Consider the following 22,235-nt stretch of genomic DNA (forward strand, 5'->3'; position numbering starts at 1 on the left):
CCGACCGAAGCCGTCCTCTCCTGGGTAAGCTGACCAGGCACAGATCTCCAGAGGCCTGGGGGAGACCTGTGTGAGTCTCAGCTCAGCAGTCCTCTTACAAGCCAGCCTCTGAGAGGATAGACCTTCGGTCCCTCCTCATCTGTTCCTATCCCAGGGGCTCACACATGTGAGTTACACCCAGCCAGGTGCTTCAGTTGAACAGGAGCAAATCTTTCCTAATCCTCTCCTTCCTTACATCCCGAAAGCCAAAGTGTGTACCACGGAGATGCTTCCACATCCGCCTGGGGCACCTTCCTTCCTGCAGTCATGGCAGGGCTACTGCCAATGTGCCATTGTCCTACTATCCCAGAGACAGGTGGGTCTGGGGCTCCACCTCCTGACTGCCAAGGCAGCTGTGGCTCCTTCTGCTCCTGCACCCTCTCCCAGGGTAGTGGGCCCTCAGGACAGTAAAGATAACGTTTCCCCTTTGGGTCCCCAGCTGGAGACAAACGGGTCTCACTACAGGAAAGGGGCTGAATACCACATGCTCTCCCATCTCCAGAAAAGTGAAATGGTCACTTGAGAACCTCATGGGGCTGGCTCTTGGTGCCCAGTGTAAATGAGGGCCAATACCATGTTATGCTTAAATTGTTTTGAGATGTAAGACAAGCCTTGTGAGTCTCTTAAAGGGACAGGTGTTTCAGCTGGGTTGGAACTTAAGCACTGACTTGATATCACATCAGCACCCCCTTCATCAGAGGATCCCTAAGACCTTTTCTCATAATACTCAGCAAGCTCTGGCCTCCGGGGAGGGGGGTAGTAGTGAGACTGTGAGGGTCACGGTGCTTCCTCAGGACAGCAGTCACCTTACAAAGCATCCTCTGGGCTCTGGAGGAATGGATGCGAATGTGGACAGTTCCTAGAGGGTCCTAAGAGCTGTGGCCAAGTTACAGGAGACACCCTCAGACTGGTAACGGAAGAGGCTGCAGATTTATCACCGGTGCCTCAGCATGGTCAGAAGACAGAAACCTGGCTTCACTGAATCAATCTGAACTTTCAACAATACACCCCTTTTTCCTTCCTTTTGACTTTTGGCAAAATTCCCACGAAGGTCATTCAGCCTCAGCTATGCCAAGGCAAACAAAGGGAACAGCAGCAGGTGTGTGTTGGGGGGATGGCACCCAGAAGAGAGTACGAAGGTTTGGGGATGCAAATCCAAGTGGAGAGGTGCATGGTTGCTGAGGGGCTGCGTGGGTACAGAGGGGGCGACAGCTTGCCTGTGCCTGTCTAGGGCCACCCACACCTCCTTTTCCGCCCCAGCCTAGAGGGCCTGAAATCTTATTTCCACACAAAGCTAACATCACCCATTAAAGGAAACCAACTACTTGGCATCAGAGTTTGCTGACATCCTGACCACTTGCCACTGGCCTGCGGATCCCCTGACAAGGGCCTCTGTTCTGCTCATGGTCCCCATAGTCTAAACACCCCGAGACTCTAAGGAAGAGTGTGAGCCTTTGCTATAAGGGAAGGTGGGGACGATGGAGGGATTAAGGTCTCAGCTCACAGACAGTGGGGTCTGCCAGGTCTTCCTGATTTCATCGCTCTCCACCAGGCTTTCCACCCTAGGCCATGCCCAGCCAGGGGCTCTGCAGAAGAGCCTCAGATGAGACCTGTTTCTGGAGCTCTGACCAGACCCCGTCCACTCACTGGCACATCTACAAACAAACACTTTAGAGAACAGTGACGGTTGGACTAACCCTACCCAAAGATGTTGGTACCATCGACTGATTTCTCAGGGTAGACTACAGGAAGTGATGGGCCGACCTGTTCCAGCCACTAGCCCAGTACCACCCACCCTGCTGTGCCTTTAGCAGGCCTTGTGTTCACAGCTTCTACACCCAAAAGGCAGGGCTAGCTGTGTGCTAAGCTGCAGTGCTGTGGTTCAGGCCACCATGACCGGGTGAGCCTGCCACAATAAAATGGAGCAAATGCCTGGACCTTGTGGACCTTGGGGCCACCTTGGGAAATCTTTTGCCCCTACAGTCCCTAGTGTCCTACATTAGCTCTGCTGCGTGATCAAAGTGAGCAGGTATCTTCCCCAGGGCCACAGCACTCAGCACGAAGAAGCCACTGAGCTCGCTTTCAACAACCCCACCTTCTCAGCCCTCGACTCCCCAGGCCTGTCTCTCTGAGCACCTCGCTCCAACACCTTCCACTTCTGCTCTCGGGCCCCACTGTTGCTCCTACCTTTTAACCCAGGGCTGCTATACAAACCTGGAGCTACACCTGTGCCTGTGGGTGCTGTCCTAACCCCAGCCCAGGGACCAGCACCTCTGCTTAACCCTTTCCCAACCCCAGTTCCCCAGCATGGAGACCACACCCTCACCTGCCTGTCCAATAACAGACCAGCATCTCACCCCCTAGACAAAATCACTTACTCTTTAATTGCTGTTAAGATTCACACCACCTGCTTTGGAGGCGAGGGGGGGGAAACTCCTGCCCCCTCTTCATTCCACTCCCCAATTACCTGGTCTTTTGCAAAATATTTTAGCCAGGAAAAAAAAAAAAAAAAAAAAAAAAAAAGACCGGAAACCACTGACACAGACAGCCCAAAGCCGGGTTGACTAAGGGTGTGGCAGGGCTGGGCCACAGAAATCCACACCACCTCCCCCTTCGTGGGGATGGGGCCAGGACCACTACAACCTCTCCCAACCACTACACACCCCTTCAGCCCTGGCTGGGAGGGAGCAAAGGATAGAGAAAAGGACTTGGAGCTTCTCCAGTGAGAGAGGGGCTAGACAGAAAGGATTATGGGGGAGGGGTCCCATTGTAGGGGTGCCCCCTACCCCAGATCACCACGGGCGCTGCAGTCACAGGTACGCAGTCACGGTCACAGACACAACCCGAGAGCACCCCCACCCCACCCCACCCCTGCCCACCCCTGGCTTCCCCTACCCTAAAATGCCCTCCCCTTGCCCCTACCCACCCCATCCCCATTTCGGGGAACAAAGCAATAAATTACAAGACCCCTCTCTAATCCCCTCCTGTTCCAATCCTTCTCCCCCTACCCCAAGATTGTAAGGGGAAGACCCAGGCTCCACCCCCCTGGCTTTTTAGCTTCCATTCATAGATAGGTAGACGGGGGGTATCTGGTTTCCACTCCTCATGGTCCCTTTCACGGAAAGGGTTGGGGACCCCTCCACCTCCATGGGCAGCAGGGGTCCTGCCCCTCGCTGCCCTCCCCCCTCACTGGGCAGTGAGATTAGCATGGAAGGGGTGGGGTTCCCAAATTGGTCCCAAGTCCCAGGGCTAGTCTTCCACGTACTAACCCCTCCCTCTGGCGTGGCGTTGTCCCAGGAGCCAGCCTGGGTTTCAGCTCCTGCCACCCGATTGTAGAACGCAGGCAGGACTGGATCTTTTCCCCGCCCCTAGGGGGCGCAAGCCAGCAAGTCCAAGCACCTTGGAGCCCATACAGGGAGTGCCCACCTACAAACACCCAGCAGGTAGACCCAGGGCAATCCAAGTAAGGAAGCTGTGAAGTAGGGGTGTGATGAGCTAGGGTCTCCATGCCTCGCTGGGGAGAGGGAGGTGAGTTTGTGTCTCCTGGGAGGCGTGCGGGACTGTGCCCTCGTGGGGGTAGAAAGTGCTCCCGTGGGGCGGGGTGCGGACTGGAGAGGTGAGTGGGTGCATCTGTCCAACGGTCCACCCGGTGTAGTCGTGCCCGGCCCGCGCGGGGGTGAGGGGTGTCTCTCCCGCTGCTGGGCAACTATACCAGCGCGATCGTGGTGTCCACACGGCCCAAGCTGGCAGCGCTGCTCCGGCGCCTCGGGCTGGGCGTGGCGGTAATGCTGGGGGTGGTGGCCGCGCTGGGCGTGGTGGCTGTACTGCCGCCCTCTCCCGGGCAGCCGTGCTGGAGGAGGATGTCTGCACACAGCTGGCTGCCAGCCTGGCGGGCATAGAACAGTGCGGTGCGGCCCTGTGCATCGCGGGCCGCCACGTCTGCGCCGTACTGCAGGAGGAAAAGGTCGTGTGACCACGCACTCTCCAGGGGACCTCCACCCACACGCTGCCCACCCCACGTCTCCAAGCCCACCTCCAGGCTCCCTTTCCCTACCTCTCCGCTCACGTACCCACAACAGCAGCTGTGTAATGACAACGTGGGCGAGCTCGGCCGCCAAGTGCAGCGGCGAGCGGAGCTGCGGGTCCTCCACACTGGTGTCCAGCGGCCCATGTCGCGCGTGGGCCAGAAGCAGCAGAACGGCGGCCACGTCCTGGGCCTCCACAGCGGTCCACAGCTGGCGGCCCAGCGGCTCCTCCGTGGTGCCCAGAGGCGCCAAGAACAGCAGCTGCTCGTACTTGGCGCGAATCCACGACTCACGCTCCTCCCTGCAGTACCAGGGGCCAAAGGAAAGAGTGGTAAAGGACCTCTGATCCGGACCTCCCAGGAATCGTACACATTCACGCTGATCCTCGATCCTTACCGCGAAGAGTCCCGCGTGGGCTTGGCACGGCCCCGAGTGTCGCTCTCCCACACACGGTTGGCTGTGTCGTTGCCAATGGCCGTCAGCACCAGGGTCAGCTCCCGCGGCCAATCATCTAAGTCCAGCGAACGCACTCGAGACAGGTGTGTGCCCAAGTTCCGGTGGATGCCAGAACACTCGATGCAGATGAGTGCGCCCAGATTCAAACTGGCCCACGTGGGGTCTGGGACAGGATGCAACAGTAAGACAGACACCCCACCATTTTCATCGGACTGGGACCCCACCCTCCATTTCCCTCTGCAGCGCCCTTGCACTCACTGGGGGCGCCACAGTCCACGCAGGTCGAGTTTCCCTTTGCGTTGCGGATCGCCTGGATGGCCACGGCTTCGCTTTGGCTGTCAGTGCGCAGCTGCAGAGGAGTGAAGTTAGCGTTGGCACAGCATACTTCAGACCCTCACCCGGCCTCCTGCTAACCTCTCTCTAACGCAGTTACCTTGACCTTGCTGCTCTCGCAGCACTGCAGACTGGCCAGGATCTGACTCTCGATAGCCTGAACCCAGGCATCTCGTTCCTCGAAGCTGGCTGCCTCAAAGTGCCATGTCTGACCAGTGCTGGACACGATCAGGAACTCAAAGTTTTCCTCTGGGTGGGTGGACGGGAGAGGTCATGAGGGGCAGAGTTCAAGCAGGGGGCCTTCCCCCAAACCCTTCCTCCCTGATGTCCTTGGAGCCCCTAGGAGGGGGACAGTGGAAGGAAGGGGGAGCAGAGGGTGGGAAACAGCAGGAAGCCCGAGCACATGCAGGGAGAGGCAGGGCCCCCCACCCCTCTGCACCCCAGCTGAGCACCCCTCCCGGCTCCCACTTGTTACCTGCTTTATAAATATTTCTTAAACTACCAAAGGATTTTAGTTTCCACATTTTGCGCTTGGCTGGTTTCCCGAAGCGAAGGAGAGAGACAGAATGGAGAGCAGAGAGAGAGAGAGAGAGACCGAGAAGAGACGGAGGCAGATGGAGAGACAGACAGACAGTGACAGTGCCAGAGACAAAGCGGGACAGACAGATGGGGAGAGAAAGCAGAACTGAAGTCAGTGGCCCCGGAGCAGAGTGGAGCGGAAGCCAAGAGCTGTGAGGGCAGGCAGGTCTGGAACCCGGGGCTGAGCACCCGGAGGAGGACGGGGCAGGGGGCAGGCACCGTGACCAGAGAGAACCTGCTCTCTGTGGGGAAGGGGGTGTCAGAATTGTGTGAACAGTAGGAAAGGGGTGCAGAGGATGGGGTCAGAAGTGTAGACGAGGGCAGGGACTAGGAGTCAGGAGAAGAACAGGCTGGGAACAGGACGGACAAGAGCTGCTTGGTGTCCGTCCACTTTCCCACACAGCTGTGTGCAGAGGTAAAGAGAGTCAAGCACTCAGCTCGGGACTTACCCTGCTCTGCAGGAGCTGGGTCAGGGTTCGGGTACAGGGAGGAGGGGTCCAGAGTGGGAGTGGGACCACCCACCACAGCCTCACCTTCAGCCTGCACAGCCGAGCCTTCCGTCTTAGATGGTGTGGACAATTTCTTCCTCCTCTGCTTCTTCACCATGGGAGAAGGTGGGGGCTCCCGACTCAGAGGACTCAGGTCTCCAGATGGGGTACAGTCTTAGGGAGGGGGACACAGTGCCTCAGTTGCCTTTCCGTAGACTCCCTTACAGCCTGCATCCTGCCCTGAACTAACTGCTATTTTAGGGTATCCCTCCTCAGCCATCCCTGTCCAAGAGGCACCCCTGGATCATTCCCGAGGAGACAGAGAGGAGACTGAGCACTTCGAAGTCAGATCTTTACTCAGCTCTTAAGCCTGCAACTCACAACCTGGAGCAAGTTAATCTTCTGAGCCTCAGTTTTTTTCATTCCTAAAATATGGATAATAATCTTGACCTGATACACTGTTGCAAGGAACATATGCTACACTGTTACTTCCTGTTTATGTGTGTGTGTGTGTGTTATATATACATATATAATTTATGGATATAATTTCCAAACATTTCAAACACTGATGGCTACGTGGTGGTCAAAGTCCTCAATTTTTAAATTAAACCTTAGAGCAGTGTCAACCCACCCTTTCATACAGTTCCTCATGCTGTGGTGACCCCCCCAACCACAAAACTATTATTGTTGCTACTTCAAAACTGCAATTTTGCTACTGTCATGAATTGAAATGTAAATGTTTTTAAAGATAGAGGTTTGCTGAAGAGGGTTAAGAACCACTGCTTTAGAAACACTCCCTGTAGGATAGAAACTGAAGTGGGAACAGGGGGAGTAACTGGCCCATGTGGCAAGTCAAACCAGGAACCTGAGCTGAGGCAGACAGACTCACTGCCATGATACAGGGCACATGAGCTTCATGCCACTCACCCAGCAGACATTCCTGTATTCTGTCGCTAAACCTCCATCTCGTGCCAACCCCCACCCACATCCCATGTGGATTTGGAAGCCAGGAGATGAAGGGAGGTCACACTGACCAGTGCTAAGGGCACGGGCCAAATTCCGGTCTGGCTTCAACAGGTGCTTGGATGTCTGGTCTGTTGGAAGCTGCAGGGAGCTGGGGCTGGGACTGGGGCTTGGCATGGGAGTAGAGGCTTCTGTCGGAAGGAGACGGAGAGGAGCTGTGAATGGACCTGTCTCCCTGCTCTCTCACTTGTATGGTACCTATTAGCCCCACCCCGCACAGCGAGTACAGTACCAACTCCTCCATCTTCCCATCAGCCTCTTCTGTCCCTGCCCTCTTGTCATGGGCCCCACTTACCAGGGCCTTCGCCCATCTGGACAGTGCTCATATCCTTGACCAACCCGTTGATACTGGCTGAGGGGCCGAAAGCAGAGATAGCCCTTGGGGGCCGCTTGCCTGGGACTTTGACCGTTGTTCGTAACAAGTCCATCTCTTTGCCATGTGTGCTGTGGATGTAATCCTGTAGAGGTACAGGGTTGGGGTGTGGTTCTCGGGTCTTTTGGAGTACTGAACATATAGGATAAGGCCTTTCTAGCTGACTGAGTTGGGAAGGGCATGTGGGAGCATGCCTGTCAGACTTGGCCTGGAAATATCCCCTGAATGGCGGGCTCACCCTTGGTACCATCCCATTAGACTACAACGGGGCAATGAATCAGCCTCCCCAGCATCGACAGGTGGTGGGCTCTAAAACTGCTTCCGGAACCCGGGAGGACTGGACTAAAGCTTCCCAGAATGGATTCGAGGACTAGTCAGAGACACATAAAGAACCACATGGATGTCGGGGTTTCACAGTGTGACTGTCTCCAAGACTCACATTAATGCTGGGATGGTACAGCAGAAAGCCATTGCTGGACAAGGTCACGTATTTCTTCTTCCATTCTTTGTTCAAGGAATTGCCGCTTCGTTTTAGCAGGAAGCTCTGGGGAACAGGACGGAAGACGTGTCTGGGAAGAGCCAGCTAAGAACGGCTGCCTTGGCCCTTCAGCTCCTGAACCTTTTACCTGTTTAATGGGGATGGCTCGCCCACTCCCTGTCGTCTCTCCCCGACTGTCTAAGCTTCGCTTCTCAGAATCGCTGCCCCGACGGTTCTGGAACGATAACTGGAATCAGCCAGAGGGTGGGAAGGACATAACAATGGGAGGAAACTGAGGAGGAAGAGCCCAACGGGGAGGTCGAAAGGCTCAGGATGATGGACAGGCGATGGGACAAAGGAAAACCAAGTCGGCAACAAGAAAGAAGAGGAAAAGGGGTTAGTGTGGCCAATACCGCAAAAAGACTGGTCCGCCGCTTGGCGGCTCGGTGTAAGGACCCTGGGGTGCTCAACCCAGCCACCGCAGCTGCCTCAGCTCGGAGCTCTCGGTGTCCAACGTTGGGCGAGGACGGGAGGGAAGAAGAGTAGTCGCTAGTGTGGCCCCCGTTACTAGCCTGGAGGCAGTAATGGAGGAGTCAGCAGAGCTAATATCCGTCTGTACCCACCAAGCTAAACTGACATCATTCCCGTCACCATTACATCATTAGTCATTCCTGCTGACATCATTCCCTACTGTCAGCATTACATCATTATTCATTTGCTCTGACATCAGCAGCACAAATCTCCCCCAGCACTGTCACGCTGCATTAAGTTTTGTAAAGTCGGACCTCCCGAGTATCGAACCATGCAACAAGCAGGCAGCCTGAGGAGAGCCGCTGAGCTGCTTAGAGACTTTGTAAGTGGCACTTCAAGCCTGGCTGATCTCTTCGATGTTACTTTCGTTCTTGGTTTTGGTTTTTCAAGACAGTGTTTCTCTGTCTAACCCTGGCTGTCCTAGAGCTCACTCTGTAGACCAGGCTGGCCTTGAACTCAGATCCTCCTGCCTCTGCCTCCCAAGTGCTGGCATTAAAGGATGAGCCACTGCCACCCAGCCCTGATGTTGCTTTCCAATCCGGCCCATTTCCTAGTTTCTGAGTCAGTCTGAGACACCCGACTCACCTGCCCAGCTACGGGAGTAGAAGCAGCCGAATGGCTCGGTGAGCTGGGGAGAGATTTGCAGGCAGCCAGGAGTTGCTGCTGTTTGCGCAAGGTTACCACCTTCTGGGCCACTGAAGGAAAGGGGATTGGAGGAGCCGTGAGCTGTGCAGATACCCATGGCCCCTCTGACAAGTAGCCAGGCCACCAAACAAGCCCGACTTCCTTGTCACCAGAGCCTCTGTGCCACCTATGCCTAGACAGATTCTCCAGCCCAGAAAGCATCTGGAAATTAATACCATTCTCCAGAGGTTCCCAGACCCCTCTTTCCTCCCAGAGGCCAATCTCCTGTCACTGGGAAACACAGAACTGGATACTGGGATATCACAGGCTTTCGTGATTTCCGCTGGCACACGCCGGGAACCACCACACTCACCCTCCTGGAAGACCCGGTCCACATTGAGCCCATAGGTTGCACACGTCTCATAGTAGCTGCAGCGCTTCATGTCTGAGCACAGAGCCCTGGCCCGAGCATCTCCTACCACTCTAGGGGACGACGCACTGATCCTGTCTGGGGGACAGGAAAGGGGCAGGACTGGCAAGGTACCCTTCCTTCCGTGTTCATGATGCCCACTGCCATGTGTGTGGAGTCCAGGCTAGACCTCCTACAGCTAGAGCGCGGGAGAACGTCTGTCCTCAGGCGAACTGCTAGTGTTCAAGCCCCTCTGTGAGTTCTAGGCCCAGCCCAAGTTAGGTTGGTCTCTGTTTCTGTGTATCTGTCTGTCTCTCTGTGTATGTGTGTGAATCTGTGTGTACTTCTCTGTCTATCTGTAACCCGACGTGTGTGTGTTTCTGTTTGTGTATATGTGTATAATGTTTGTCTGTCTCCCTCACCATGTGGTGTGTGTGTGTGTGTGTGTGTGTGTGTGTGTGTGTGTGTGTGTGTATGTCTTTGAGTGTACAAGTGTGTTTCCAGGCACAACTCCAGAGGCTGAGTTGGAGTTTCCGAATGCTGGCTGAGACTCACAGGTGATAAACATCCCATCCTGAACTTGAGGGCGGCCACCCGGCCCCGGAACAAGGGGCGGCGTGAACGCCTGTGGGTAACAGGTGGGCTGCCCATTCCCCTGTCAGAAACCGGGAGGCAAGAGACAGGCGGAGGCCACACCTGCAGCAGTACACACGGCCACACGGAGGATCCTGCCAGCTGGGCAGAGCTCGGTGGTGACAGCCTAAATGCTTCTGAGCCATTACTAGAGCTCAAAAGTCTCCTGCTCATCTGGTTTCCTCAGTATTTCCTTGTCTGCAGAGAAATTTCTTTTAAACAGTGTCAGCCTGACCCAGCTGAAGGGAAGAGCTTTCTAGCCACACTAGGACTTGACATTTTCTGTGTCCCATGGTAGTGGCGTCAATGAACACAGAGGGGACAGAGGTGGCCATTACAGCTGTTCTGCCCTCCCAGACTGTCCGCTCTCCTCAGCTCAGACCTTGGGGAGTTTGTTCATTATTGCCATATTTGGACATCTGGCTCCCTCTAGAGGGATGCTGAACTCTAAATAGGCCACCGGACACCTCCAAATTATCAACCGTGGTGGGCAAGACTTATCTACCCTTCGCCCTCCTCTGAAACAGGGCTCCCACATCCTCTCCTTACCTTGGGTCCCAACCAGAGCCAGGGCCAGACCTCCTCGTCCCTCCCCCCGGAGGGAGCTCAACTGCCCATGGAGACGGCTCACAGCCTGGAAACTGCTCTCATCCTCCAGGCTGAAGACGAAGATCACAGCATCTGCCCAGCCTGAGAACTTGCAGGGGACAAGAAGGCAAACAGAGGTCATACAAGCCCACTCCTACTGGGTACCATTCGGAGGGTCTCTGAGCAAGCCAGGGAGTGCTTGTGTGTCCAGTACTGACCCTAGCCGCCATCACCACGGCCCCCACGCCTCACCTTGGCATCAGGTGCCCCTGCTTCCTCACGGATCAGCACCAGATGGGTCTGCCCGTCCACCAGCATCTCCTTCTTGTACTGTTCACCTGCCCAGAAGAAATGTAATGGGTCAGTGTGCAGGTCACCAGACCCTCCCACAGTCCCTGAACTGTGTACCATCGAGGCACCCGCCCAGGCACTGCCCCCCAGCCTTTGCTTCCTGTGGCACCTAAGGACTTACTCTCGGTCTTCTCCAGCACCTGGTATGACCCTGTGAGGAATCTGTGGATGAGGGACGATTTCCCACTCCTGGCATCACCCAGCACACCCTGAAGGAGAGACGTGGCACAGAGACAGTAGGAGTTACCAAAGGGCAAGATGCTGGTGGGTTTGTTCCTGCCAGAGAGCCGACCAGGACTGGGCAGTGTCAAGCCACCAAAGAAGGGCCTTCAGGGCTTCCAGTCAGCTGGGAACAGTGGGGCATGGCATGGTAAGAAATGGTCCCAAGGTGGAAGCAAACCACAAACTAAACAGTGTGTGTGTGTGTGTGTGTGCGTGCTGCTTAATAACACACTAAACATATTTGTGTAGTATGGCACAGGTCTAGGCATTGACTGCAAGTTTTACCTGGTTCTAGAACACCAAGGCAATAGAACACCCAAGAGGGCTTGTCTGTTTTGTCGCTTTCTAAAGCCAGAACAAACGGAACGTGTCTAGAAAAGCTCTGAGTATGTATGGAGCAGACCCCTCTGCTCTGAAGCTAAACTCAAGAGTTCTTGATTTCACAGACAGGAGCGAGGCGAAGCCAGAGAACTGAGAGTTCCTGAGAGAGGTGTACCTTCCCTGCAAGCCAAGAGACTGGGTGACCTACCAGGCGTAGTTCCGGGATTGATCTGCTCAAAGTCCATTCCTGGCTATTAACCACGGCCTCTGGAAAGGGAAAGCTGCCGTAAGGGAGAGTCTGGCCTAGGCGGACTCCCAGCCCACAGCCACTCGCTTTTCTGAGGGGCTCACCTAACCCTCAGGACCCTGCCTGCAGTGGTCCCCAGTCCTCCCATCCCAGCCGCTCTCCCCACAGCTGTTGCCACCGCTCAGTGGTTGCTTAGCAACAGAGCTAGCAAGACAAAAATACTTCAGTTGGCATCTCCCTTAAACACATCCCCAACGTGGGTCCTTGTCCCAGACCGGTCCAGGACTTTACTAGCAATGATTTCCCTACACTAGAGAACAGGACCCCCTCCCCTTCTGACATTCCTGGGGCAGATCCAAGAAGGAAGGCCTGGGTGGTAGAATGGAATGGGTTTTCTTGCACCTCCGTTTCACAGGAGAGGTGAGGACTTTCCTGTCCCTTTTCAAGGTCAGTGGTACAGGTAGTTCTAACCCCTGTCTATCTCCCAAGGGGGACAAAACTTGGGTTTTCCTCTGCCTAGACCTCCACGGCCTAGAAAGAACGGTGGGGGGTAAAGCTCCATTCCCAAGCAGAAAGAAGCCACAGGCCCGGGGAGAAAAGGTTCTCCTTGCGCCCGCCGGGTCCAGCCCCCGTGCCTGACACTGGCCGGACGTTCCCGGGGCGCCGCAGCTGCGGCGGGAACTCGGGGATCCGGAGCCATCTGCTCCCACCCGCTCCGAAGCCAAACCCCCGGGGCCGCCCCCGCTTCCAGACCCGCCTCCCCTCCGGGGAATGTGAGCGGAACCGAGTCGTCGGTCGCACCCCCACCCCCAACGCGCCTGTCTCTACCAGTTTAAAAAAAAATTAATAAAGGCACCCACGGGAGGAAAATTAAATAAATAAAGCGACCTCCTTGTATGGCCTCCCAAGTCTCCCGGGATAGGAATTATCCTAGCAGCAGTTCCGCCCCCTGCCTCACTCCGGGGTCAGCCCCGGGCGGGTTTCGACGCCGCTGTGGGGCGGGGGTGGGTAGTGCGGGAAGCCAGGCTTCCTATCTGCCCACTCTCAGTTCACATTTAAATCTGCACGTTCCAGCCCCCCCCCCACTCGAGAACCGCCCCAGCCACCTTCAGTGCCTGTTCAAGCCACCAGCCGGCTCTCAACCCAGGAGACCTGTCTCTGGCGAGGAGCTGCCTGCAAGGTCACTGCCACACCACCTGTGCCAGTTACTCAGGGGAAACTGAGGCTTCCACGTCCCCTGCACCTCCAAATTCCCTCTAACACAAGCAAAGCCCCTATCGCCTTGTTTGCTGGGATTGGGGCCTGGGGCTTCCGTGGGAGGACTTTCTACAGTTGGCATCAACAAGACCAGCGTTTCCCGGGAAGCTCGGAAAACACCCGTCTCAGTCTCCTGGCTTCAGGACCTCTTCCTGTCCTCGGCCCCATCCCTTGGTAGAGGAGCCTGGCTCTTCCATCCACCCAAGAGAAGCCCCCGCCCCCCTCAATCTTACACAGCCCCTCATCCTCAGTAAGCACCCAGCCGTCTCAGGCCCTGACCCTCCCTACTCACTAGGGGAGGCGCGTAGCTCTGCGCCCAGCAGCTCCCTGGACCCGCTGCTGGAAGACAAGCCTTGGGGTCCGGGAAGGGGCCCGGGGCCAGGAGGCCCTGCTGTGCTCTTGGTGAAGATACCGCTGATAAACTTGAGCATCTTGCGGTCACGAGTGGACGCTCGGCCGCCCTCCCGACCCCTTTTCAGCCCTGGAGCTGGTGGCTCCAGGGTGATAGGGGGTGCAGGCCCGAGGGGCTGCGTGGAGGCGGCAGTGACAGAAGTGGCAGGAACTGGGATTGCTGGCACGGTGAGCGGAGGAGAACCGGCACTAGGTCCTGGGTGCAAGTCACTATTGTCCAAGGTCTTACTCTTGCCTTTCCGAGGGGACAGTTTCCCTCTGGCTCCAGCCCCAGTCCCGACCCCACCAGAGGTCGTGACTGCAGCGCCCCCTCCCTCGCCGGCCGCAACGGCAGAAGCTCCAGTCCCGGCGGTGCTCTTTGACCCCTTGACCCTGGGTTTGCCCTCGCTTTCGGGCCATGACAGGCGGCTACCCGCGCCCTTGCCCCCGCCGGCTTTGGCTCCACTAGTGGTCACGGTCTTGAAAGGCTTGGGAGCTGGCGGAGGAGGCGCCACCTTGAGCCTTCGGCTACCGGTGCCAGGATGCGGGGAGGACGAGCCCGGGACGCCGCCACCCGTCCGGCCTTCAGGTTCCGGACCCCCCCAGCTCGGGCTGCTGAGTAGAGGGCGCCGAGAGGAAGAGGGAGCGCCCCCCGGCTTGGAGTCCGGGCTCAGTCCCCCGGAGAGCGGGGGTCCCGGAGGGGCGGCCCAGAGGGACAGTCGGCGGCCCGGAGCCGGGGAGACCGGGCGAGCCGGACTGGCCGGAGCCGGGGACAGAGCTGGGGGTTCCGCACCCCCGGCGCCCGCGCTGCTGGTACTGATCCACAGCGCATCCTGCCGGTGGAAGAGACGCTCGTGCCGCTTCTTGCCGGGTTCCTCCGCGCCTCGGGGGCTGCCAGGATCTCGGGGCTCGGAGCCTCTGGCACCGGGGGCGCTGGCCGCGGCTGCAGACGGAGAAGGCGGCGGCGGAGGTACCGACTCGAGCTTGACCAGGGTCAGCGAGATGAGGTAGGTCGTTGTCCGGCGCTGAAGCGCGCCCGCGCCCCGGCTCATGGGGCCCGGAGACCCCCGAGCTGGGGAGGGGAGGGGGCTCCCCCGGTCTGCCTCAGGGGGGCCCAGCCATGGGGCCGCCCTGCTCGCTGCCCCCAGCCCCCGGACCCCTCTGAGCCCCCGGCCCGGCTCCGCTGTCGCCGCCGCCTCCGCCGCCTTCTCTTGCGCCCCCCTCCCATCACATGGGGCGCCCCCTCCCCATGCTCCCCGCCCTGCGCCCCCACCCCCTTGGAGCCCCGGGACCTTGGTGCTGCTCCAGGGAGGCGCGCCGGATCCTGCACCCTGGTCTGGGTGGGGGCGTTGAGATGGGCAGAGGAGGGTGGGGAGGACAGTAGTGGGGGCAAATGGGGATGAAGGAAAAGGAGGTAGAAAAGGGGACAGGGAACTGGGGGAGAAGCTCGGGTGAGGGGAAGGCAGGAGCGGGAATGCGGACTCAATGGACAGAGGCCGCGGATGCAGTGGGAAAGGGGGGTCTTGAGGGTAGGAGACTAGTGGAGCTGTCTGTGCGGGGGATTCGCAGGAGCACGGGGAGGATGCTAGGGATGGAGATATTGGAGGCAGTGGGGGAGGAAAGAGGGAGGGGGTAGGAACCCACGGGTCTGGGGTCTGGGAGGGGAGGGGCGTGGATCCTGGAGAAGAGTCGCGGGTGGGGGATTCGCCCGGGATCGGCTCGGTCCGGATGCGCGTTGTGTCCGGGCGCTCCCCTCACATTGAGGAGGAGGCGGCCCGCGGGCCCCCCCACCCCATCTCTCCTCCCCCCCCCCTCCCTCACCACCAGCACCACTGTCTGCTAGGGCGGTACAAAATCCAGGACTGGATTTCCCTCCCAAAACCTGGACTGGATTTCCTGAGACTTGGATTCACCTCCACTAACTACCTAGCCCCCTCATTTCTCACACCAAGGTTAGGGAACACGAATGTGGACTATGAATGACATTTAGGGCCAAAGGTGAGATCCGAACTATTGGCTGGACAGGTGGTACAGGAAACAGAGAGAACTGTTTTGGTCCCCGTCAATTCTGGGGAAGCTGGAATGAGATGTCCCTTCTCAGGACCTTTTCCCCTTCCCCTCTCAGGGTACCTGGATGAGTCTCTCTTCTCATCACATAGCTCCCTCTCCCACCCCACTCACACCCCATGCTGAATACTTGCACTGCGCCTTGAACTCATTGTCCCAAAGTGAACTTGGAGAGTGTCCCCAGGGATGGGGACAAACAAGAAACTTAGAAGGGTAGGGAGGGAGGAGGGGTTTGCCTCTGGACGGGGAGAGGCTTGAGGGCTTCTGAGCCCAATCTGCAGCGTGAGTCAAAGACCCAGCTCAAGGTGGAAGAAATACATCTACCGGCTGACACCCCCCCTATTCCAAAATGCATCTAGTCTCCATAGCAACCGTAGCTCCAAGAGTGCCTCCGAAGCAGCAGCGGGGATAAGCGGAGAGGAGGGAGCAGTGTGTAGGATGGGTGGGAGACCAATCAGGGGATTCTGGTTAGTAAAGGCCCTACTCTCACACCTGGATACCCACCTGCGGGGGGGATTTTGCTCCCTGGCCACAAGGAACCCCCTCGGCTGAGCCAGCGAGCCAGCGGGAGCCAGGATTTTAGGTGTTTCCATCCAGTGTCTATGTAGGTCTATGTAGACCGGTTCTTACGGCAGGTGGGGGGGGGGAGTGGACACCATTTGTTCTGTGTCCCCACCCCTTTGGGGGCTTTAGAGTTCAAGGCTTTGTCCTCCAAAGGGGCAGAGAAATATGAGCAGTTAAGCCCGTGCAGAAGAGAGACTGAGACCCCTTGGAGGGAGGAGGGAGGGCTGGAAGGAAGAAGATCTCCTTGAAGCCTTGGAGACCCCTGCCCGGGATCTGGAGTCTCGGCGGTACTTTGATTTGGCGTCCCACCCTCTTGACGCAGCCCAGACTATAATAAGTGCGGTCGTGGGCGGCTCTTGGAGGCAGGAGCCAGCACTGTGTTCTTCGGCCTGGTAGGGGGTAAGGGTTGGGGGCTGAACCGGGTGCGGGGAGTCCTTTTGTTCTGCAGAGACCCATATCCACGCTCTCCCAAATCCTATCTTTGAGGTCAATGGTTTCTTAGAGACTGCCCATCAAACATCCTCAGAACAGGAGACCCACCCAAGTTTTTAATGAAGGAGACTATTTCATTAAATGGGAATTGTTAGCTTTTTAGTGTTTGGGGGTGGAGTAGACTCAGTTTTCCTTCATATTTAGTGTGAACAGAATCTGTCTCAGAGGAGGACAAATTCCTTAGGAAGAGCACAGCTTTGCCAGGTGAGGGAGTGCACTCTTGAGGAAGCTGAGGCAGGAGGATAGCTGAAAGTTTAAGGCCAGCCTGAGCTACACAGCTAGTCCAAGGGTAGCCTGAGATAGACAGCAGGACCCAAGCTCGGACTCAAAACAAAACCAAAAAACTATAGTGTTGGGCTGGGGCTGTGGCAGAAGGCCTGGAGATTCTAGGTTTATTCCCAGCAACACACGGTATGGAGAAAGGTCTAGCAGCCTCCATTCTCTCCTTACCCTTCATTCATTCATTCTTTCTCTCTTTCTCTCATTCTTTTTCTTTCTTTTTTGATAGCGGCTCAGTATGTAATGTAATTGAGTCTAGGACTTGCTATGTAATCGAGGCAGCTCTGGAACCCTCAATCTTGCCCCGTTCTTATAAATTGTGAGACTAAGGTTACTGGGATGCCCCTATCACATTAACTCTCTCCCCCTTTCTAGGACTAAGAATTCCTTTGCCTGGTCCCAACGCCATGCTATTCTAGACAAAGGTGGAATCTAGAGTTTTTTTCCCTAGACAGTTTTGTGGACCAGCCTCCCTAGGTGTCCTTTTGTCATCATTGTGGGTATCAGGGAAGACGCACGTGTATTTCTTCTGAGAGGCTTGTGCTCAGGAGCCGAAAGAGACACTAGCTTCAGAAGGGTAAAGAGAAGACAGAGGTGAGGAAACTACCCCCACTAAAACCCTACACCAACCAACCCCGCCTCCAAATTGTGCTCTGGTGTCAGAAGTTGTCCTGGATGTTTATTTATTTATTCTTCGACACTCCCTTCCCAAAGAAGTAGCTGAGAACAGAGAGGTCTGATAACTGGAATGATCAGGGTGTGACAGGATTGGCTTCCTTCTCCCTCACACAGTTCACAGCAAGGAAGCCTGCTTCTCTGAGCTCTTGGGAATCCAGAAATGGATGGAATATAACAGCCCCTCAGTTCCTCGGTGCTGGACCTCGTGCATGGAGAACAGACTTGCCAAGGCCTCAGCACAGGATCCAAGGCTACAGTGGGCAGGAGGATGTGGTGGATGCTGTTGCCATGACAGCACTTCCTCCCAGTGTTGTCATCAGTTACTCTAATGGCACTAAGGGGGTAGAGCGGAAGGAACCCGAGGGGAAGACAAGAAGGGGAGACAGAAGAGGACTGAAGCAAGTCCTGGGGACCTCGCTGCACCGCGGCTGTGTAAAGTGTGCAGTTTGAAGGGTTAGTGTGTCTGGGAACCTGACATCCTTCGTGGTGTCACCCTCCCCCGTTTCTGTGTGTCCGTGTGTCCACAGCTGGAGAACAAGAGGTCACTGATCTTTAGTAGGTCCTGGGAATTATTGAGTTCCAGAACCTTCTGCCCCGACAGCTTCCTGTCCTGGACTCCTCAGACAGGGACTCCATCCATCGGGTCTGTTACACTCTGTCTCCCTAGTGAGTATTCACTCTACTGCCAAGAGATCAGTTCCACAGTGACCCGTATTGTGTTCAGAGTGGGTTTTTGGAAAGAGGAATAACAATACCCCCCATGTCTTTTTCCATCTCCCCTAATGTCTTCTTCCCAGTTCCCAGCTCCATCTTAAGAACTAGGAAGTCAATGCTTGAACAGCCCGAAACTGTGTTAAGACACAGCTAAGCATTTGTGTCCCATACTGGTCCCCGAAGCAGCCAAGTTAAGAACTGATGCATTTCTTACCTCGTATGCTGCCCAGTGAGGCCTGGATGCCAGCTCGGAGTTCAGGGTCACCCACTCTCTCTGCCAGCTTCCTGAGTCGGGTTAGAGCTTGCTTAGCTACCTCATGTCGCCTGACTTCTGCTCTTACTGTGGCTATAGCCAACTGCCTCTGGGCATGCATGTTGCGCAGACTTGCCTCGTCAGACTACCAACCACCTCTGGCTCCGAAGCCCATGACCCCGCAGTCTCCAAACTTCAGAAGGCCCCTTCTGCTGTGCCCCAGAACTCCTCAACCCTGCCCGCCCTTCCGTCTGTCGGCCTCACTTCCTGACTGGTGAGCTTCAAACCCACAACCCACACGGTACTGCCTCTTACACCTACTGCCCCCTCTAGCGTCGGCCCTTCAGCTCTGACAGAGAGCCCGGGTTGATTGCTCAGTCAGGTGAATGGAGCAACCTTAATAAGTGTTCCCATGGTCTCCATGGGAGGTTGCTAATTAAGATGGGCGTGTATTCTGGGAGAACGTGGATCTTTACTCTTGTCGATTTGAAAAATTGTTTTAGGGGCTGGGGAGATGGCTCTGTGGTTAAGAGCATTGACTGCTCTTCCAGAGGTCCCAAGTTCAAATCCCAGAAACCACATGGTGGCTCACAACCATCTGTAACGAGATCTGATGCCCTCTTCTGGTGTGACTGAAAACAGGTACAGCGTACTTTAAAAAATTCTTTTAAAACAATTGTCTTAGAAAACCATAGAAATCCTCGTACACGTGGTCTGTCTCCACAGAGGCGTGTAGTAGAGAACCAGCTCAGCCACTAAACCTAAGGCTCACACTTCTAAACATCAAGGGTTTGGGCGCAAGTTACCCGTCTCCACACATTTCTAAAGGCTTCCCTTAGTCGGCTACTCACCATAACCATCTCCTGTTTAAAAGACCTGAGGAGTTATAGGGTAAATGAGTTATAGGGGAGAAAATAACCTATAACCTGATAAAAATGATGTTCTCCAAGTTCAGTTTATATCACAGTAATTGACATGTGTGTAATATTTAATCACTTACTAAGGTTACTTTCATAAGTATTCATGGCAAGCCCAAAGGGTGGGATAATTTATCACTGTTATGCAGAAGTGGAAACCATTGCTCAGAAAGGCCAATAACAGGTGAACAAAGATCTAATTATATTTGAAATTTGATACACAAGTGAGGTACTTGCCAGCTCATAACTCTGTTCCGTTGCCTTTGATTTCTAACCTGAAGTTGAAGAAGACTGGGTAAGTAAAGAAGCAAATGGAGATAAAGCAAGTTTGGGGTCATGGGTAAGGGGGAGTTTGGCCCAGTTGGTATTATTTTTGGCATGTGCATGTGTGTATGGTGTTTATGGGTGTGTGTTCCCGTGTGCTCTGGTTTCATTTCTCTTGCTATGATACAATACTCTTTCAAAAAAAAAAATCAACATAGTCAAGAAGGGTTTGTGTTACAGTAAATATTTTAAAAGGTAACCTTTTATCCTTTTCAGCTTACAATTCTCTGTTATAGTCAAATCAGGAACTTCAAACAGGAGGTCACATTACTTCCATAATCAAGAGCAGAAAGAACTGAATGTATATATGCTTTTATACAGTTTGTGACTTCCTGCCTAGGGAGTGGGGCCACCCACAGTGGACTGGTTCTTCCCATAGCAATTAATTAAGATGGTCCCACAACCCTACCCAATGTAGACAAAATCCTTCATGGAGGCCCTCTTCCCAAATGATTCTAAAGTCATTTAAAACTACCCACTGTTCACAGGATGTGCGCATGGATGGATGTGTACATATGTGCCTTTGTATGGGTAAGTCCAAAGGTGATATTGCTTTTCTTCCTTGATTTTGCTTTTCAGTTTATTTATTGAGGCAGAGTCTCTCAGCAAGCCCATAGCTAGCTAGCAGGATAAATTAGCTAGCCAACTTGCAGTGAAGATCCCTGTCTCCACCCTCGGTGCTAGAGTTCCAGGCAGCAGCCACACCTGCTTGGCTCTTCTGTACACTCTGATCCTAAAGCTACACAACAGACACTGTAGCCACCGAGTCATCTCCTGCTGGCTGCTCTTCCAGAGGTCCTGAGTTCAAACCCCAGCAACCACGTGGTGGCTCACAACCATCTGTAATGGGATCTGATGCCCTCTTCTGGTGTGTCTGAAGACAGCTACAGTGTGTGTGATGCATATATATATATATATATATATATATATATATATATATACACACACATACACACACATATAATCTTTTTTATTTTCATTTGTTTTTTTTTTTTTTTTTTTGAGACAAGGTTTCTTTGGGTAGCCCTGGCTGTTTTGGAACTCACTCTGTAGACCAAGATGGCCTCAAACTCACACGACTCTGCCCGCCTCTGCCTTTAGAGTGTCAGAGCTGAAGGCTTGTGATACCACTGCTTGGCCAGTATTTCGTTTCTTTAAAACTTATTTTATATTATGTTTTGCCTACATGTTTGTATTGTGCCGTGTGTGTGCCTGGTGCCTTCATAGGTAAGAGGAAGGTATTGGGACCTTGGAACTGGAGCTGTGGAGGGTTATGAGCCATCAAATGGATGCTGAAAACTGAACTCAAGTGCTCTTAACCCTGGAACTGACCCCAGAGCCTCAAGAGTATCTTCTTGGTGATTTACGAAGGATAACTTGGAACTTTTTTGTTTTTAACTTGGAAATAGAGGGGTTATGTTTGTATTATTTACTGGACTCCGTACAAATGAACTAAACAGCAGTAACCGAGGGTTGCTGGGTACTGATTCAAGCATTTTACATATCCTAACTCATATAGTCCTTATGACATCTGAATTTGTTAGAGAAGTATTGTTAGGGATAGATGCACGGCTGTCTATCCCCCTTTTACAGGAAGGAGGAGATACAGGGGGTTTAAGTACCTGGCCCATACGGATAGTGAGTCACAAAGCTAAAAAACGTGCAGTTTGATGTCAGCGCCAATAGACTGTCACAGGACGTGAGCACACACTGGCTCACATCAGTGTGGAGTTGATGGGAGCCTTTCTGGCTTCACTCCCACCATGGCTGCTTCTTCACCCAAGAAAGGTTGTGCTGTTTGTCACTCCGCTCGAAGGGCACTATGTCCAGACGCTTATGCAATAACATTAGTGACCAACCACCCACTATTCCCCCCTCTGGAGTGAAAGTTTGGTGCCTAGGGCTGGAGAGAGATGGCTCAGTGGCTAAGAGCACTGGCTCTTTGGTTCAACTCCCAGCACACACATGGCAGCTTACAACATTTCCTGGGATACGACACCCTCACACAGACATACATGCAGGCAAAACCGCCAATGCTCATAAAATAAAACTAAATAATTTTTAAAAAGAGACAAGACGGAGACTCTTATTTATCCCTATTCCGGACTCGCCCTCTTTGTTAGGCGCCAGCTCTGGATCAGACACATTTGTGTTCTAAAGATACAGAGCGCACCAGCGTCTGTGTCTGTGGTTTTATCACAAACAGGAATGCACCGGCCTCAAGTCACTGTTTCCACTTCAATTTCTGGTGTGTTCACACAGCAGAGAAAGGAATGCAGAACGGAACCTGAGTACTAGTAAACACATTTAACAAATGTTTGAGGATTTGCCCGCTATTGCTATGCCTGACTTGGATCCTCCCTAGCTGGGCTACACAGTTCATTTGGCTCCTCTTGCTGTTTCAGAGTATGACGTACTAAAAACAAAACGTGAGATCATCGGGAAATTGGCGGGGAAGGATTATCTTTAGAGGTGCAGAGCCTCTTCCTCCCACCTCTATGAGCCACCTTTTTATGTTCACCTGAGTCCCCTGAGTATTTCCTCCGATTCTTATTCTTGAAACTCCGTACTCAGGAATAC

General features: G+C 54.5%; 1 protein-coding gene across 2 annotated transcripts; it reads right to left on the bottom strand.

Annotated features, from left to right (window-relative positions):
- Positions 1-3,075: 3,075 nt before the first annotated feature.
- AGAP2 (ArfGAP with GTPase domain, ankyrin repeat and PH domain 2) lies at positions 3,076-14,434 on the bottom strand (the record flags this gene model as incomplete). Of its 2 annotated transcripts, XM_080935288.1 has the most annotated exons (19): positions 3,076-3,988; positions 4,110-4,365; positions 4,461-4,683; positions 4,779-4,869; positions 4,954-5,102; positions 5,329-5,388; positions 5,966-6,094; positions 6,955-7,074; positions 7,239-7,401; positions 7,756-7,860; positions 7,943-8,029; positions 8,208-8,366; positions 8,911-9,020; positions 9,323-9,457; positions 10,541-10,688; positions 10,832-10,917; positions 11,052-11,139; positions 11,682-11,740; positions 13,270-14,434. In XM_080935288.1, 19 exons carry the CDS (start codon positions 14,417-14,419, stop codon positions 3,746-3,748), a joined length of 3,561 nt encoding a protein of 1,186 aa, XP_080791414.1. In that variant the 3' UTR covers positions 3,076-3,745. The 2 variants fall into 2 exon arrangements, with proteins under 2 accessions (XP_080791414.1, XP_080791415.1); XM_080935289.1 differs by lacking the exon at positions 5,329-5,388 and having other exon boundaries at positions 13,270-14,419.
- Between the last annotated feature and the right edge of the window lie 7,801 nt (positions 14,435-22,235).

Source organism: Micromys minutus, assembly GCF_963924665.1.
Source record: "Micromys minutus genome assembly, chromosome: 22".
Lineage (NCBI taxonomy): Eukaryota > Metazoa > Chordata > Mammalia > Rodentia > Muridae > Micromys > Micromys minutus.